This window comes from Simochromis diagramma, unplaced genomic scaffold, assembly GCF_900408965.1.
Source record: "Simochromis diagramma unplaced genomic scaffold, fSimDia1.1 OVJJ01000295.1, whole genome shotgun sequence".
Lineage (NCBI taxonomy): Eukaryota > Metazoa > Chordata > Actinopteri > Cichliformes > Cichlidae > Simochromis > Simochromis diagramma.
In genome coordinates this window covers 19,259-37,832 of record NW_024386799.1, presented here as the reverse complement: position 1 = coordinate 37,832, position 18,574 = coordinate 19,259, and the positions used below count along the sequence as shown (strand labels likewise).

The 18,574-nt window shown below is 43.4% G+C and overlaps 2 protein-coding genes and 1 long non-coding RNA gene across 3 annotated transcripts; 2 read left to right on the top strand and 1 right to left on the bottom strand.

The window, feature by feature from the left end:
* Nucleotides 1–1,591: 1,591 nt before the first annotated feature.
* Nucleotides 1,592–2,248, bottom strand: LOC120729357. Its single transcript, XR_005694913.1, has 3 exons — nucleotides 2,128–2,248; nucleotides 1,668–1,773; nucleotides 1,592–1,623 (listed from the first exon to the last, which is right to left on the bottom strand). It is a non-coding gene; the product is annotated as an uncharacterized LOC120729357 (long non-coding RNA).
* A 377-nt stretch (nucleotides 2,249–2,625) lies between these two features.
* LOC120729344 lies at nucleotides 2,626–9,899 on the top strand. The gene is made up of 2 exons (XM_040024878.1): nucleotides 2,626–2,896; nucleotides 3,240–9,899. Exon 2 carries the CDS (start codon nucleotides 3,497–3,499, stop codon nucleotides 9,221–9,223), a length of 5,727 nt encoding a protein of 1,908 aa, XP_039880812.1. The 5' UTR covers nucleotides 2,626–2,896; nucleotides 3,240–3,496; the 3' UTR covers nucleotides 9,224–9,899.
* Nucleotides 9,900–10,098: 199 nt separating this feature from the next.
* LOC120729343 lies at nucleotides 10,099–17,181 on the top strand. The gene is made up of 2 exons (XM_040024877.1): nucleotides 10,099–16,136; nucleotides 16,480–17,181. Exon 1 carries the CDS (start codon nucleotides 10,117–10,119, stop codon nucleotides 15,841–15,843), a length of 5,727 nt encoding a protein of 1,908 aa, XP_039880811.1. The 5' UTR covers nucleotides 10,099–10,116; the 3' UTR covers nucleotides 15,844–16,136; nucleotides 16,480–17,181.
* Nucleotides 17,182–18,574: the final 1,393 nt, after the last annotated feature.

Genomic DNA, 18,574 nt, shown 5'->3' with positions numbered 1-18,574 from the left:
TTTATTTCATATTTTCAGTTCTTACCCTCCCCGACTAAATCGGTTTCAGTTATGTACTGAAATATAAGAATGGATATTTGAGGCTTCTTTCAAAGAAAAAACTCAGGTAAATGTTATTTTATATATTATACTTTGTATGTTGTTCAGCATATTTCTATGCAAAACAAGAGGGATTTCAGTACACAGCAGGATATTCACATTTGTAACCAGATATTTACACTTTAGGGAGAAAACATAAAACATTTTTACTGTAAAACATCAATTTAGAGTAAACTTTTGTTTTAGATAAATATTGAAATATCTTTTGAATTAGTTAAATGTCAGAATAAAGAGAGACAGAGCTGTCTATTTTTTATCACTTTGATCAAATTTAGGAGCACATATACACTAAGTTTGTTAATTAATAAGAAACTCCAGACGATTCCATTCTGAGCTGAAGAAGCTTCTGATAGGTTCATAGAGTCCATGTGAGTAAATTGGTGGCACAGCTGTGGATGCATATAAGGCAAAACACAGAGCCTGTTTTTTTGAAATGGGAAAATTAAAAGATATCAACCAAAACACCAGGAAAAGAACTGTGGAGCTCCATAAGTGTGGCTCAAGTTTGAATACAATTTGGTGCCATTTGCAATTAAGAAATACAGACAGTTTCTCTCTTTACTCTTAAAGTTAACAAATATGTTTTTTATATTTATCAATCTAAAAAAATAAACATTTAGTCTGATTTGATGTTACAATTAAAAAAGTGTTTGTGTTTTGACCTGAAGAGTATATAAATATCTGGTTTCAACTGTATATTTGATGATTGTCAGCACAAAGAGGGAGAGAGAGGAACAGAGAGGGAGAGAGAGGGACAGAGAGGGAGAGAGAGGAGCAGAGAGGGAGAGAGAGGAGCAGAGAGGGAGATGGAGAATGAGGACAGAACAGAGATGAACAAGAGCAGGTGAGACACACATGTTAGTCAAATGGTTGTTTACCAAAAGTATCACCGTATCATAGGTACTCGTGTATCTCGTACCTAGTGTTTCTTTTTAGGTTTGCTATTTTTCAAATTCTATATTTATTAAGTTATGCAGGCTTGTTTGCACAACAAGGCTAAATAATTATATAAACTTTTCTCAATCTAAATAGTGGACTTTGGTAGAATTAAAAAAAATAAGTGTAGTGCAGGTCTATGATGATTTTTAGTGCTACTATCATCTAGTTCTGATTCTGGTTCTGTCTTGGTTAAGTCCCAAGTAGTCCTGATTTTGAACTGTTGTAGTCCTGTTTTAATTCCGGATCAGTTCTGGGTCTGGTTGAATTGGGGTTTAGTCCTCGTGTCTTGATACAGCCCCGACTTTGTTCTGCCTTGCTGCCTAATTAAAAAACTAGTTTAAGGTGTCCTGCACATGTGATATATATTTTTCCCTATATGAAGTCATTCTTTTTTGAACAAAAGTCAAAATAGAGCCTATTAATCTTTCAGTCATTTCTAACCCCCCCCCCCAAAAAAAAAATAATAATCCCACATGCATACTACCCTTTAGGGCTAAGCCCCGGGTGTTTCAAATGTCTGGCTCCGCCTCTGCTCTCAGGTATGGAGAGAATGTCTGATAGAGGAGGAAGAGCTGGAAACATTTCCTGTGTCTTTCACTCACTTCCTGTTTGTTTCCTGCAGATGACACATGAACAATCACACATGCAGGAATATTTTCAGGGACAGACACACTAGTCTGGATAGTTCATGGATATTTATGTAGGGGTCTCCAAGGAGTCTGTTTGCAGGAACATCTAGGTCACAGGTGTACCTGATATAAATACCAGTGTACCTAATAAAGTGTCAGCTAACATTTGGAAATGGAAACTTAAATAATGACAAACTGTACATTCACAGCTGAATTCACAATAAATTTGTTCTCAGGTGCACATTTTTCTGTTATTGTTCTCAAACAACAGAATCAGAATGAAATATTGATTCTAACAGGGCCCATAAACAGCATTAGCTTAGCAGCATTAGCTTATCAGAGTTTCCATCATGGTCACACAAATCCTTAGCAGAGAAAAGTGGCCTACTTAGCAATAGCTGCTCAAGTTGTATAAAGAAAGGGAAAACAGTATTAGCATTAGCTGCTAATGGCAGCTTACTTAGCATAAACTCTTCACATCTTTATAATGCAAGGGAAAGGAGTCACTCATGGAAGCCTATTTAGCATTAACGTCTCACATCATTATAAAACAAGAGAAAAGGGTATTAGCATAAGCTACTAATGCTTATTCACCTCAAATTAGCTTTAGCTGCTAATGGTAGCCTACTTAGCATTAACTCCTCACTAATATAATGCTAATTCACATCAAATTAGCATTAGCTGCTCATATTGTTATAAGGAAAGAGAAAACGGTATTAGCATTAGCTACTAATAATTATTCAGCCCTAATTAGAATAAGCCTCTAAAAGCAGCCTACTTAGCATTAACTCCTCACATCGTTGTTACCCAACGGAAAAGAGTATTAGTATTAGCTACTATCATTTTTAATAAGTAAGAGAAAACAGTGTTAGCATTATTGAATAATGCTAATTCACACTAAATTAGAATTAGCTATTTACAAGAGCGTACTTAGAATTAGCCGCTCACATTGTTAAAAAGTAAGGGAAAACAGTATTAGTATTAGCACATTGTTCTGATATCAAAAGTTTTTAAGGTAGACTGTTTTCTTGGATTTGGTAAATGTTTAAATATGCAATTGTAACTCTCTGGTGCCACCTTAAAACCTGTAGTCTGTAATAGGACATGATGTCGTCGGTAAACAGGAAGTAAGTCTGTGAATTAAGGAGAAGGCATGTGCAGCATGGTGGCCTTAGCCAGATAAATCCAGTGGCATCCACATACATCCTATGCCTTTGGTAGCATTGTGGGTATGTATAGACTTGTTTTATATTTTATGTGCATGTATAGACCACTTTCTTTCAAGTAAGTTCATTTTTCTGTAAGTTTAATGATAAAACCTATCTTGTGCAGTTTAAGCTAGCAATCGCTTATGGAGCTAGTTAAAGGGGAATGACAAACGTATTGGAGGCATTCATTATAGTAAGACTTGTTAAAATCATAATTTGATGTTTGTATTTGACTTAAAAAGGGAAGTAATTCATATGAACATTGCATGTTGACATATTAAAAAACTGGGTTAATATATTTTCATCGTTATATATGTACATGGTGAATAAGTACAGTGATTATGCCTTGTACTGTTTGTTACAGTTTCACCTTTCCCTGTGTCAATAAACCTGTGAACCGGGAATCGTGTCATCAGAGTCTTGATGTGGGGAAGGAGTTTAGCTGACTGCCCAACCATAGCAGAGGCAGTACAGTGAAACCACACTTCCTAGCGGGCAAGATAACGTGGAAACGCCGACAGATGGTAGGGAGACCATCATCACAATCAACTAATGGACAATTAGCACATCTAAGCAGAGATTCGCTGAGAAATTGTTCAGTCCAAGTCAGAAGAAACAACCATGTCAAAAACCCATTCGCACGCTCCTTCTGTGCACTCCTATGCATCATCAACTGGGTCTGCTGCAGCCAAGGCACGAGCACGTGCAGAAGCAGCAAAGGCTCGTCTTTCTTATGCTGAGGAGGAAATAAACCTAAAACTAGAAAAGGCTAAATTGGAAGCCTCAATGCAAATGCTAGAATACAAGAAAGAAACTGCTGCAGCCATTGTGGAGGCAGAAGTGCTAGAAGCTGCAGCTGATATCAATAGTGAAAGACGTAGTTGTGACCTTGTACTAGATTCTGACCCTCTAGAAACTATTCAACGAACACAACAGTATGTTGCGGACCAAGGCAAAGTATCAGAGACAGGGCATCAGCGGCATGAAAGTGTTACGCCAACAAAATCACAGCCATTCCCCAGCTCACATGGAGTTCAGATCTGTAAGGAAGAAGATGTTCACGAGCCACGACAAGTAAGATTTGAACACAGATCTGCTACTCCAACCCAGAATCTCAGATCTCAAAATGACTATAGTGGTGCATTTCCCTCAGCCTATCCCATATCTCCTAACGCCAACTATGGCAGCCCCAACCCAAATGATTTTGTGAGATATCTTGCACGCCGTGAACTTGTGTCTACAGGCTTACTTCAATTTAATGACAAGCCACAGAACTACAGAGCCTGGAAACGCTCATTTCTATCTGCAACCAGTGGCTTAGATTTGACTGCGAGTGAAGAGATGGATCTTCTTTTAAAGTGGCTTGGCAAGGAGTCAAAAGAACACGCAGAGCAGATCAGAGCAATTCATGTTAATCATCCAGGAGCTGGGCTGGATATGATATGGGAAAGACTTGATAGAACCTACGGCTCAACAGAGGCAATAGAGGATTCTCTCTTCAAGCGCATTGACACATTTCCAAAGGTAGGAAATCGAGACTATGCTAAGTTAACAAAGTTGAGTGATCTTCTGATGGAACTTCTTTCGGCTAAGGATGAAGGAGACCTACCTGGACTTTCATTCCTCGACACAGCAAGAGGTGTCAACCCAATTGTGCAGAAGCTCCCCTTTCGTCTGCAAGAAAAGTGGGCTTCAGCTGGCGCATCGTACAAGCGGCGAGAGCATGTGCCGTATCCGCCCTTTACCTTTTTTGTAGAGTTTGTTAGCCAGGAGGCTAGCATTGCCAACGATCCAAGCTTCAACTTCATCACTCAGACAGACATCAGCCCCAGGACTGAAAAGTTAGCGTGGCAGCCAAACAAGCATAGAGGAATCTCAGTCTGTAAAACGGACGTATCCTCCAGAGCTAGTTCTGATTCTAGTAAGTTCTCATCAAAGCTTGATGATTGTGATAAAGTATGCCCCATTCATGGGAAACCACACCCATTACGCAAATGTCGTGCATTCAGAGAAAAATCGATTGATGAGCGCAAGATGTTCTTGAGGGAGCACAATTTGTGTTTCAAATGCTGTTCAGCATCATCGCACCTTGCTAGGGATTGCAAGGTCAAAGTGCAGTGTTCTGAGTGCAAAAGTGAAAGGCACAACACAGCTCTACATCCAGGGCCTGCACCTTGGATAGAAGTGAAGGACCCTGCTCCAGACCATGGCGGGGAGGAAGCTGAAACTTTGCCTCAATCGGACATCACAGCCAAATGCACAAAGGTTTGCGGGGGAGATCTGATGGACCGATCCTGTTCCAAAATATGCCTCGTGAAAGTATATCCAGCTGGGAACAGAGAAAAAGCAGTGAAGCTGTATGCAATTTTGGATGAGCAAAGTAACAGGTCGTTAGTTCGCTCACAGTTTTTTGAAGTGTTTGGTGACAAAAGCCCATGTGCGCCATACATACTGAGAACATGTGCAGGAGTAAAAGAATCATCAGGTAGGAGAGCAAGTGGCTATGAGGTGGAATCTCTTGATGGGACTGTCCGCATTCCATTACCCAGTCTCACAGAATGCAATGAAATTCCCAACAACAGGGATGAGATTCCAACCCCTGATGTCGCTATTCATCATGCACATTTAAAGTCACTGGCACACCTCATCCCAGATCTGGACCCAAATGCCCAGATCATGCTTCTTCTAGGGCGGGACGTTATCAGAGTACATAAAGTCCGCAAACAGGTGAATGGTTCACACAACCAGCCCTATGCTCAGAAGTTAGATCTGGGGTGGGTTGTTGTGGGCAACGTGTGTCTTGGCAGTGTCCATAGGCCATCAGCAATCAGCTCCTTCTATACAAATACCACAGAGCTGCGAAGGCCATCTATCTTTAACCCATGCCCTAATGTGTTTTGTGTTAAAGAAAGGTACAGCGCCATCCAGGTTGCAGACCATCTTCCAACATGTCCTGAGCAAGAGTCCATCTGTGATGTTGACCATCTTGGATGCAATGTGTTCAAGAGGACCAAAGAGGATAACCAAGTTGCTCCTTCAATTCAGGACGCTTCATTCATGAAAATAATGAAGGCTGGACTACAGAAAGACACAAATAACAGCTGGGTAGCCCCTTTACCCTTCAAGAGTCCACGTCAGCAGCTTCCTAACAACAGGCCTCAGGCACTGAAGCGTCTCAAGTCTCTCATTCACAACTTTGAGAGGAAGCCTGAAATGAGGGAACACTTCCTTAGCTTCATGGAACAGATGTTCAAAAATGGTCATGCAGAGTTGGCTCCTCCGTTGGGTGAGGAGGAAGAGCGATGGTATTTACCAACATTCGGTGTGTACCATCCCAAGAAACCAAAGAAGATCAGAATAGTTTTTGACTCCAGTGCTCGATTCAATGGTGTGTCACTCAACGATGTGCTGTTGACGGGGCCTGATCTGAACAACACACTGCTGGGTGTATTGATTCGCTTTAGAAAGGAAGCTGTTGCATTCTCAGCAGACATAGAACAAATGTTCTACTCTTTCTTGGTCAGAGAAGAGGACAGAAACTTCTTGAGGTTTCTATGGTTCCGTGATAATGACCTCTCCAAAGATATCGTGGACTACCGCATGACAGTCCACGTGTTCGGGAATAGCCCCTCGCCTGCAGTGGCTATTTATGGCCTGCATCAATCCGTTCAGGTCAGTGAGTTCCATGTTGACCCTGATGTAAAGCATTTTGTGATGCGAGACTTTTATGTAGATGATGGACTGAAGTCTCTGCCTACAGTCGAAGCAGCTATCAACTTGTTAAAGAAGACACAGGATGTCCTCTCCGGGTCTAACCTGAGGCTGCATAAGATCGCAGCAAACAAGAAGGAGGTCATGAGAGCCTTTCCTTCAAGAGACTATGCAAGTGACCTTAAAGATCTTGACCTTGATGCAGACACAGTACCGATGCAGCGCAGTCTCGGGCTCAACTGGAACCTTCAAACAGATTGCTTTGTCTTCAGTGTCTCCCAGGAGACAAAACCTTATACTCGCCGGGGAGTCTTATCTATCATTAACAGTCTCTACGACCCTCTTGGGTTTGTAGCACCAGTTGTCATACAAGGCAAGGCCATTCTGCGAGAGCTCACTGCTGAGAATGGTGACTGGGATGCGCCATTACCTCGAGACAAGGAGGAAGCTTGGGCCTCGTGGAGAGCTTCACTGACAGAGTTGTCAAGTCTGACGATACCCAGACCCTACACTGAAACTTCACCATCGACAGCTGTCAACAGAGAATTGTGTGTTTTCTCTGACGCTTCAACAAAAGCTATTGCTGCAGTAGCATATCTTAGAATCACAGACACTGCTGGAAACCAGCATGTGGGGTTTGTCATGGGAAAGGCCAAGCTGGCTCCTCGTCCAGAGCACACAATCCCGAGATTAGAGCTCTGTGCAGCAGTACTGGCTGTTGAGTTGTCAGACCTGATCTCAGCAGAACTTGATCTTCAGCTTAATGCTGTGACTTATTACACAGATAGTAAGGTGGTTCTGGGCTACATTTGTAATGAGACCAGGCGTTTTTATGTGTACGTAAGTAATCGGGTCCTGCGCATTCGAAGATCCTCCAGTCCACGCCAGTGGCGCTACGTGGCCACAAACCAGAACCCTGCAGACCATGCAACACGTTCGGTTGCTGCAGGCACTTTAAAAGACACCAACTGGCTTAGTGGACCCAGGTTTCTGTCCAAACCAGAGCAAGACATCCCTGACATCACCTTTGATCTTGTGGACCCAGGTTCAGATCCAGACATCCGACCGCTTGTGTCCACATTAAGCACTGCCACAGCATCCAAGCAACTTGGGTCCCAGCGATTCACCAAGTTTTCTTCGTGGCAGTCACTGACTCGTGCAATCGCCCATCTGAAACATATTGCCAGTTGTTACAACATGATAACAACAAACGAACCTTGTAAGGGCTGGCATCTTTGTAAGACAGGATTTAGTGTTGAGGAATCCACCCAAGCCTCAGACATCATCATTCGAACAGTCCAAGAAGAGGTTTATGGCGAGGAGATCAAATGTATCATAATACACAAAGAGGTTCCCAGAAGTAGTCCTCTGAAAAGTCTTGATCCCTTTATTGATGCACATGGCCTACTAAGAGTCGGAGGTCGTCTTCACTATTCGAGTCTTGCTCAGAGTGAGAAGACTCCTGTGATTATTCCAGGGAATCATCATATTGCAACCCTGCTCATTAGACAGTACCACGAACAAGTTCACCATCAAGGGCGTCTCTTTACGGAAGGGGCTGTCCGTGCAGCTGGATTTTGGATAGTTGGTGGAAAGAGAAAAGTGAGCAGCATCATCTACCGATGTGTGACATGCAGAAGACTTAGAGCTCCAGTAAGCTGCCAAAAAATGGCCAGCCTTCCGGCAGATCGTCTCTCAACAGACCCTCCCTTCACAAATGTTGGCCTTGATGTGTTTGGTCCTTGGAGTGTTTCTGCACGCCGGACTAGAGGAGGCCTCTCACACAGCAAAAGGTGGGCCGTGATTTTTACATGTATGAGCGTAAGAGCCGTACATATTGAAGTCATAGAATCCCTCGACACATCCAGCTTTATCAACGCATTAAGGCGGTTTCTAGCAGTTAGAGGGCCGGTCAAAAGTATTCGATCAGACAGAGGCACTAACTTTGTGGGTGCTTGTCAGTCCTTGAAGATACCCTCTAACATCGACCACAATGGCGTCAAGTCTTATCTGTCAGCCCAAGGATGCTCTTGGACATTCAACCCTCCACATGCCTCCCACTTTGGTGGAACGTGGGAAAGGATGATTGGTCTGGCTAGAAGGATTCTTGACTCCATGTTCCTCCAGCTCAAGGGGAAGCTTACCCATGAAGTGTTGGTAACTTTCATGGCAGAAGTAGCAGGCATCATTAATGCCCGGCCTCTTGTTCCTGTAACAACTGACCCCGACAACTCATTCATTCTTACGCCAGCTGCTCTTCTAACACAGAAGGTAAACTGTGTTCCTGCTCCTCCAGGAGAGTTTGGAGCCGCTGACCTCTACAAGCATCAGTGGAGACAAGTCCAGCACCTGTCCAACACCTTCTGGGACAGGTGGCGCAAGCAGTTCCTTCCAACATTGCAATCACGTAGGAAGTGGCAGTCATCTAACCCAAACATTAAACCAGGGGATGTTGTTCTCCTCAAGGACAGTCAAGTACAAAGAAATAAGTGGCCACTTGGTCTGGTAACACAAACCTTCCAAAGCAAAGATGGTAAAGTTCGCCAGGTCGAGGTCAAGGTCATCAAGCCAGGAGGAGAAACATTGTTTGTGAGACCCATTACAGAAATAGTACTTCTTCTGGCTTCAGATGTCTAGGTGTTGAACTGTCATTGACAAAGTGTGGTGGCGTTAATCACGCCAGGCGGGGAGTGTTCTGATATCAAAAGTTTTTAAGGTAGACTGTTTTCTTGGATTTGGTAAATGTTTAAATATGCAATTGTAACTCTCTGGTGCCACCTTAAAACCTGTAGTCTGTAATAGGACATGATGTCGTCGGTAAACAGGAAGTAAGTCTGTGAATTAAGGAGAAGGCATGTGCAGCATGGTGGCCTTAGCCAGATAAATCCAGTGGCATCCACATACATCCTATGCCTTTGGTAGCATTGTGGGTATGTATAGACTTGTTTTATATTTTATGTGCATGTATAGACCACTTTCTTTCAAGTAAGTTCATTTTTCTGTAAGTTTAATGATAAAACCTATCTTGTGCAGTTTAAGCTAGCAATCGCTTATGGAGCTAGTTAAAGGGGAATGACAAACGTATTGGAGGCATTCATTATAGTAAGACTTGTTAAAATCATAATTTGATGTTTGTATTTGACTTAAAAAGGGAAGTAATTCATATGAACATTGCATGTTGACATATTAAAAAACTGGGTTAATATATTTTCATCGTTATATATGTACATGGTGAATAAGTACAGTGATTATGCCTTGTACTGTTTGTTACAGTTTCACCTTTCCCTGTGTCAATAAACCTGTGAACCGGGAATCGTGTCATCAGAGTCTTGATGTGGGGAAGGAGTTTAGCTGACTGCCCAACCATAGCAGAGGCAGTACAGTGAAACCACACTTCCTAGCGGGCAAGATAACGTGGAAACGCCGACAGATGGTAGGGAGACCATCATCACAATCAACTAATGGACAATTAGCACATCTAAGCAGAGATTCGCTGAGAAATTGTTCAGTCCAAGTCAGAAGAAACAACCATGTCAAAAACCCATTCGCACGCTCCTTCTGTGCACTCCTATGCATCATCAACTGGGTCTGCTGCAGCCAAGGCACGAGCACGTGCAGAAGCAGCAAAGGCTCGTCTTTCTTATGCTGAGGAGGAAATAAACCTAAAACTAGAAAAGGCTAAATTGGAAGCCTCAATGCAAATGCTAGAATACAAGAAAGAAACTGCTGCAGCCATTGTGGAGGCAGAAGTGCTAGAAGCTGCAGCTGATATCAATAGTGAAAGACGTAGTTGTGACCTTGTACTAGATTCTGACCCTCTAGAAACTATTCAACGAACACAACAGTATGTTGCGGACCAAGGCAAAGTATCAGAGACAGGGCATCAGCGGCATGAAAGTGTTACGCCAACAAAATCACAGCCATTCCCCAGCTCACATGGAGTTCAGATCTGTAAGGAAGAAGATGTTCACGAGCCACGACAAGTAAGATTTGAACACAGATCTGCTACTCCAACCCAGAATCTCAGATCTCAAAATGACTATAGTGGTGCATTTCCCTCAGCCTATCCCATATCTCCTAACGCCAACTATGGCAGCCCCAACCCAAATGATTTTGTGAGATATCTTGCACGCCGTGAACTTGTGTCTACAGGCTTACTTCAATTTAATGACAAGCCACAGAACTACAGAGCCTGGAAACGCTCATTTCTATCTGCAACCAGTGGCTTAGATTTGACTGCGAGTGAAGAGATGGATCTTCTTTTAAAGTGGCTTGGCAAGGAGTCAAAAGAACACGCAGAGCAGATCAGAGCAATTCATGTTAATCATCCAGGAGCTGGGCTGGATATGATATGGGAAAGACTTGATAGAACCTACGGCTCAACAGAGGCAATAGAGGATTCTCTCTTCAAGCGCATTGACACATTTCCAAAGGTAGGAAATCGAGACTATGCTAAGTTAACAAAGTTGAGTGATCTTCTGATGGAACTTCTTTCGGCTAAGGATGAAGGAGACCTACCTGGACTTTCATTCCTCGACACAGCAAGAGGTGTCAACCCAATTGTGCAGAAGCTCCCCTTTCGTCTGCAAGAAAAGTGGGCTTCAGCTGGCGCATCGTACAAGCGGCGAGAGCATGTGCCGTATCCGCCCTTTACCTTTTTTGTAGAGTTTGTTAGCCAGGAGGCTAGCATTGCCAACGATCCAAGCTTCAACTTCATCACTCAGACAGACATCAGCCCCAGGACTGAAAAGTTAGCGTGGCAGCCAAACAAGCATAGAGGAATCTCAGTCTGTAAAACGGACGTATCCTCCAGAGCTAGTTCTGATTCTAGTAAGTTCTCATCAAAGCTTGATGATTGTGATAAAGTATGCCCCATTCATGGGAAACCACACCCATTACGCAAATGTCGTGCATTCAGAGAAAAATCGATTGATGAGCGCAAGATGTTCTTGAGGGAGCACAATTTGTGTTTCAAATGCTGTTCAGCATCATCGCACCTTGCTAGGGATTGCAAGGTCAAAGTGCAGTGTTCTGAGTGCAAAAGTGAAAGGCACAACACAGCTCTACATCCAGGGCCTGCACCTTGGATAGAAGTGAAGGACCCTGCTCCAGACCATGGCGGGGAGGAAGCTGAAACTTTGCCTCAATCGGACATCACAGCCAAATGCACAAAGGTTTGCGGGGGAGATCTGATGGACCGATCCTGTTCCAAAATATGCCTCGTGAAAGTATATCCAGCTGGGAACAGAGAAAAAGCAGTGAAGCTGTATGCAATTTTGGATGAGCAAAGTAACAGGTCGTTAGTTCGCTCACAGTTTTTTGAAGTGTTTGGTGACAAAAGCCCATGTGCGCCATACATACTGAGAACATGTGCAGGAGTAAAAGAATCATCAGGTAGGAGAGCAAGTGGCTATGAGGTGGAATCTCTTGATGGGACTGTCCGCATTCCATTACCCAGTCTCACAGAATGCAATGAAATTCCCAACAACAGGGATGAGATTCCAACCCCTGATGTCGCTATTCATCATGCACATTTAAAGTCACTGGCACACCTCATCCCAGATCTGGACCCAAATGCCCAGATCATGCTTCTTCTAGGGCGGGACGTTATCAGAGTACATAAAGTCCGCAAACAGGTGAATGGTTCACACAACCAGCCCTATGCTCAGAAGTTAGATCTGGGGTGGGTTGTTGTGGGCAACGTGTGTCTTGGCAGTGTCCATAGGCCATCAGCAATCAGCTCCTTCTATACAAATACCACAGAGCTGCGAAGGCCATCTATCTTTAACCCATGCCCTAATGTGTTTTGTGTTAAAGAAAGGTACAGCGCCATCCAGGTTGCAGACCATCTTCCAACATGTCCTGAGCAAGAGTCCATCTGTGATGTTGACCATCTTGGATGCAATGTGTTCAAGAGGACCAAAGAGGATAACCAAGTTGCTCCTTCAATTCAGGACGCTTCATTCATGAAAATAATGAAGGCTGGACTACAGAAAGACACAAATAACAGCTGGGTAGCCCCTTTACCCTTCAAGAGTCCACGTCAGCAGCTTCCTAACAACAGGCCTCAGGCACTGAAGCGTCTCAAGTCTCTCATTCACAACTTTGAGAGGAAGCCTGAAATGAGGGAACACTTCCTTAGCTTCATGGAACAGATGTTCAAAAATGGTCATGCAGAGTTGGCTCCTCCGTTGGGTGAGGAGGAAGAGCGATGGTATTTACCAACATTCGGTGTGTACCATCCCAAGAAACCAAAGAAGATCAGAATAGTTTTTGACTCCAGTGCTCGATTCAATGGTGTGTCACTCAACGATGTGCTGTTGACGGGGCCTGATCTGAACAACACACTGCTGGGTGTATTGATTCGCTTTAGAAAGGAAGCTGTTGCATTCTCAGCAGACATAGAACAAATGTTCTACTCTTTCTTGGTCAGAGAAGAGGACAGAAACTTCTTGAGGTTTCTATGGTTCCGTGATAATGACCTCTCCAAAGATATCGTGGACTACCGCATGACAGTCCACGTGTTCGGGAATAGCCCCTCGCCTGCAGTGGCTATTTATGGCCTGCATCAATCCGTTCAGGTCAGTGAGTTCCATGTTGACCCTGATGTAAAGCATTTTGTGATGCGAGACTTTTATGTAGATGATGGACTGAAGTCTCTGCCTACAGTCGAAGCAGCTATCAACTTGTTAAAGAAGACACAGGATGTCCTCTCCGGGTCTAACCTGAGGCTGCATAAGATCGCAGCAAACAAGAAGGAGGTCATGAGAGCCTTTCCTTCAAGAGACTATGCAAGTGACCTTAAAGATCTTGACCTTGATGCAGACACAGTACCGATGCAGCGCAGTCTCGGGCTCAACTGGAACCTTCAAACAGATTGCTTTGTCTTCAGTGTCTCCCAGGAGACAAAACCTTATACTCGCCGGGGAGTCTTATCTATCATTAACAGTCTCTACGACCCTCTTGGGTTTGTAGCACCAGTTGTCATACAAGGCAAGGCCATTCTGCGAGAGCTCACTGCTGAGAATGGTGACTGGGATGCGCCATTACCTCGAGACAAGGAGGAAGCTTGGGCCTCGTGGAGAGCTTCACTGACAGAGTTGTCAAGTCTGACGATACCCAGACCCTACACTGAAACTTCACCATCGACAGCTGTCAACAGAGAATTGTGTGTTTTCTCTGACGCTTCAACAAAAGCTATTGCTGCAGTAGCATATCTTAGAATCACAGACACTGCTGGAAACCAGCATGTGGGGTTTGTCATGGGAAAGGCCAAGCTGGCTCCTCGTCCAGAGCACACAATCCCGAGATTAGAGCTCTGTGCAGCAGTACTGGCTGTTGAGTTGTCAGACCTGATCTCAGCAGAACTTGATCTTCAGCTTAATGCTGTGACTTATTACACAGATAGTAAGGTGGTTCTGGGCTACATTTGTAATGAGACCAGGCGTTTTTATGTGTACGTAAGTAATCGGGTCCTGCGCATTCGAAGATCCTCCAGTCCACGCCAGTGGCGCTACGTGGCCACAAACCAGAACCCTGCAGACCATGCAACACGTTCGGTTGCTGCAGGCACTTTAAAAGACACCAACTGGCTTAGTGGACCCAGGTTTCTGTCCAAACCAGAGCAAGACATCCCTGACATCACCTTTGATCTTGTGGACCCAGGTTCAGATCCAGACATCCGACCGCTTGTGTCCACATTAAGCACTGCCACAGCATCCAAGCAACTTGGGTCCCAGCGATTCACCAAGTTTTCTTCGTGGCAGTCACTGACTCGTGCAATCGCCCATCTGAAACATATTGCCAGTTGTTACAACATGATAACAACAAACGAACCTTGTAAGGGCTGGCATCTTTGTAAGACAGGATTTAGTGTTGAGGAATCCACCCAAGCCTCAGACATCATCATTCGAACAGTCCAAGAAGAGGTTTATGGCGAGGAGATCAAATGTATCATAATACACAAAGAGGTTCCCAGAAGTAGTCCTCTGAAAAGTCTTGATCCCTTTATTGATGCACATGGCCTACTAAGAGTCGGAGGTCGTCTTCACTATTCGAGTCTTGCTCAGAGTGAGAAGACTCCTGTGATTATTCCAGGGAATCATCATATTGCAACCCTGCTCATTAGACAGTACCACGAACAAGTTCACCATCAAGGGCGTCTCTTTACGGAAGGGGCTGTCCGTGCAGCTGGATTTTGGATAGTTGGTGGAAAGAGAAAAGTGAGCAGCATCATCTACCGATGTGTGACATGCAGAAGACTTAGAGCTCCAGTAAGCTGCCAAAAAATGGCCAGCCTTCCGGCAGATCGTCTCTCAACAGACCCTCCCTTCACAAATGTTGGCCTTGATGTGTTTGGTCCTTGGAGTGTTTCTGCACGCCGGACTAGAGGAGGCCTCTCACACAGCAAAAGGTGGGCCGTGATTTTTACATGTATGAGCGTAAGAGCCGTACATATTGAAGTCATAGAATCCCTCGACACATCCAGCTTTATCAACGCATTAAGGCGGTTTCTAGCAGTTAGAGGGCCGGTCAAAAGTATTCGATCAGACAGAGGCACTAACTTTGTGGGTGCTTGTCAGTCCTTGAAGATACCCTCTAACATCGACCACAATGGCGTCAAGTCTTATCTGTCAGCCCAAGGATGCTCTTGGACATTCAACCCTCCACATGCCTCCCACTTTGGTGGAACGTGGGAAAGGATGATTGGTCTGGCTAGAAGGATTCTTGACTCCATGTTCCTCCAGCTCAAGGGGAAGCTTACCCATGAAGTGTTGGTAACTTTCATGGCAGAAGTAGCAGGCATCATTAATGCCCGGCCTCTTGTTCCTGTAACAACTGACCCCGACAACTCATTCATTCTTACGCCAGCTGCTCTTCTAACACAGAAGGTAAACTGTGTTCCTGCTCCTCCAGGAGAGTTTGGAGCCGCTGACCTCTACAAGCATCAGTGGAGACAAGTCCAGCACCTGTCCAACACCTTCTGGGACAGGTGGCGCAAGCAGTTCCTTCCAACATTGCAATCACGTAGGAAGTGGCAGTCATCTAACCCAAACATTAAACCAGGGGATGTTGTTCTCCTCAAGGACAGTCAAGTACAAAGAAATAAGTGGCCACTTGGTCTGGTAACACAAACCTTCCAAAGCAAAGATGGTAAAGTTCGCCAGGTCGAGGTCAAGGTCATCAAGCCAGGAGGAGAAACATTGTTTGTGAGACCCATTACAGAAATAGTACTTCTTCTGGCTTCAGATGTCTAGGTGTTGAACTGTCATTGACAAAGTGTGGTGGCGTTAATCACGCCAGGCGGGGAGTGTTCTGATATCAAAAGTTTTTAAGGTAGACTGTTTTCTTGGATTTGGTAAATGTTTAAATATGCAATTGTAACTCTCTGGTGCCACCTTAAAACCTGTAGTCTGTAATAGGACATGATGTCGTCGGTAAACAGGAAGTAAGTCTGTGAATTAAGGAGAAGGCATGTGCAGCATGGTGGCCTTAGCCAGATAAATCCAGTGGCATCCACATACATCCTATGCCTTTGGTAGCATTGTGGGTATGTATAGACTTGTTTTATATTTTATGTGCATGTATAGACCACTTTCTTTCAAGTAAGTTCATTTTTCTGTAAGTTTAATGATAAAACCTATCTTGTGCAGTTTAAGCTAGCAATCGCTTATGGAGCTAGTTAAAGGGGAATGACAAACGTATTGGAGGCATTCATTATAGTAAGACTTGTTAAAATCATAATTTGATGTTTGTATTTGACTTAAAAAGGGAAGTAATTCATATGAACATTGCATGTTGACATATTAAAAAACTGGGTTAATATATTTTCATCGTTATATATGTACATGGTGAATAAGTACAGTGATTATGCCTTGTACTGTTTGTTACAGTTTCACCTTTCCCTGTGTCAATAAACCTGTGAACCGGGAATCGTGTCATCAGAGTCTTGATGTGGGGAAGGAGTTTAGCTGACTGCCCAACCATAGCAGAGGCAGTACACACATAATGCTAATTCAGGTCAAAGTAGCATTAGTTAATAATGGCAGCCTACTTAGCATTAACTGCTCACTAATATAATGCTAATTCACATCAAATTAGCATTAGCTGCTCACATTGTTAAAAGGGAAGGGAAAACAATATTAGCATTAGCTGCTAATAATTATTCACCTAATTAGAGTTAGCCCCTAATGGCAGCCTAGTTAGCATTAACTCCTGAGATCGTTATAATGCAGGGGAAAAGGGTTACCATTATCGGATAATGCTAATTTACATCAAATTAACAATAGTTAATAATGGTAGACTTCGTATCATTAGCTGCTGTCATTCTTACAAAGCAAAGGAAAACAATATGAGCATTAGCTGCTAATGCTTTTTCATCTAAAATTAGCATTAGCCACTAATGGCAGCCTACTTAGCATTAACTCCTCACTAATATAATGCTAATTCACGTCAAATTAGCATTAGCTGCTAGCATCAGCCTACCTAGCACTAGCTGTTCACATTGTTAAAAGGGAAGAGAAAATGATATTAGCATTAGCTACTAATAATTATTCACCCCTAATTAGAATTAGCCGCTAATGGCAGTATACTTAGCATTATCAATTAGCATTAGTTAATAACAGCAGCCTATTTAGCATTAGCAGATAATGTTGACCTTGGCCCACTGGAAAAGTTAAGAACTAAAGATTTAGGAGTGTTTCTCGATAGCTCTTTCTCATTTGAGAAACAAATGAATTCTGTTATTAAAACCAGCTGTAAGGTTTATATTGTTGATTGTCATTTATGCTTAGAAATATTTACTCATATATGCTTAGAGTTGTATAATCGATTGCATGATGATAGAGGTTTGATCCTTAGTAGTCTGTAAAGACTCTGTGTGCCTTCCAGAGTGCTCTGGCATGCACACACCACTTGGGGCCATGAGAGAGGTCGTACCCTCTCTTACTGATTTATGGTGTAGGACAGGGGTCTCAAACTCAATTTAGCTGGGGGTCGCTGCAGGCAGAGTCTGGGTGAGGCTGGGCCGCATTAGGTTTTCCACAAGAAAGGCATGGTTAAAAAATTCCAATCTTCTTAAATCTCTTTATTTTTATTTTTTAACACAAAATATGAAAAATAAATAAACAAATTAAGAATTAATAAGAAAATAAATCAATCTGTAATACATAAATAAAATAATAATAAGATATTTTTAGTCAGTGAACTTGTGTGTTTTTTCAGTCTTCTATATCTGCTGTATTTAGATTGAAATGTCTGTATTAACAGTTCTATAACCTTCTTCTGAACATGAATGGAACACTGTAGAAAATGAACTGTTCTTCTGAACATGGCTTCTCTTGCCTACTCCTTGCTGCTAGAGACCTGGCAGCGTTTCCTCTCGCATAGCCGAGCCAGATTTGGCCTGAGGGAGGAAGCAGTTGCGACCCTCAGTATGTCTTGAAGATGATCATCCGTAAGTCTGGACCTGTACTTGGACTTATTGAAGTTCAAAGTGGAGAAGAGCTTTTGGCACAAGTATGTGCTACCAAAAAGGCACATGGTCCGCTTGAACATTCGGGAAAGCCGAGGGAAACTAGGGCTCAATTCTCTCAAAAATTGTCCAAGCTTGTCTGCTTTTCCACTCACCTCCCTGAACTTTGCTTTGAGTTCAGAGTTGCACTGCAGCTCAATGAGCTCCATTTGAAGCACAGAAGGGGCATCTTGCACATCAAAGGAGAAGGGGTCCGCAAAAATGTGAAAGGTGGCTCTGTGTGTCTTGAAGTCAGCAAATCTGTGATCAAATTCCTCCTGTAGCCTCAAAATGACATCAACATACTTGTCAGCACTGAATGGTGTGCCTGCATCCACGAGTGCCTTGCATGCTGGGAAATGGCAAAGGTTTGTCTGAGAGAGCTGAGCTTTCCAGAGCGCCAGTTTTGTGGAGAATGCTCTCACGTTGTCATAGGCAGCACTGACAAGTTGCCCCTGGCCTTGTAACGTCTTGTT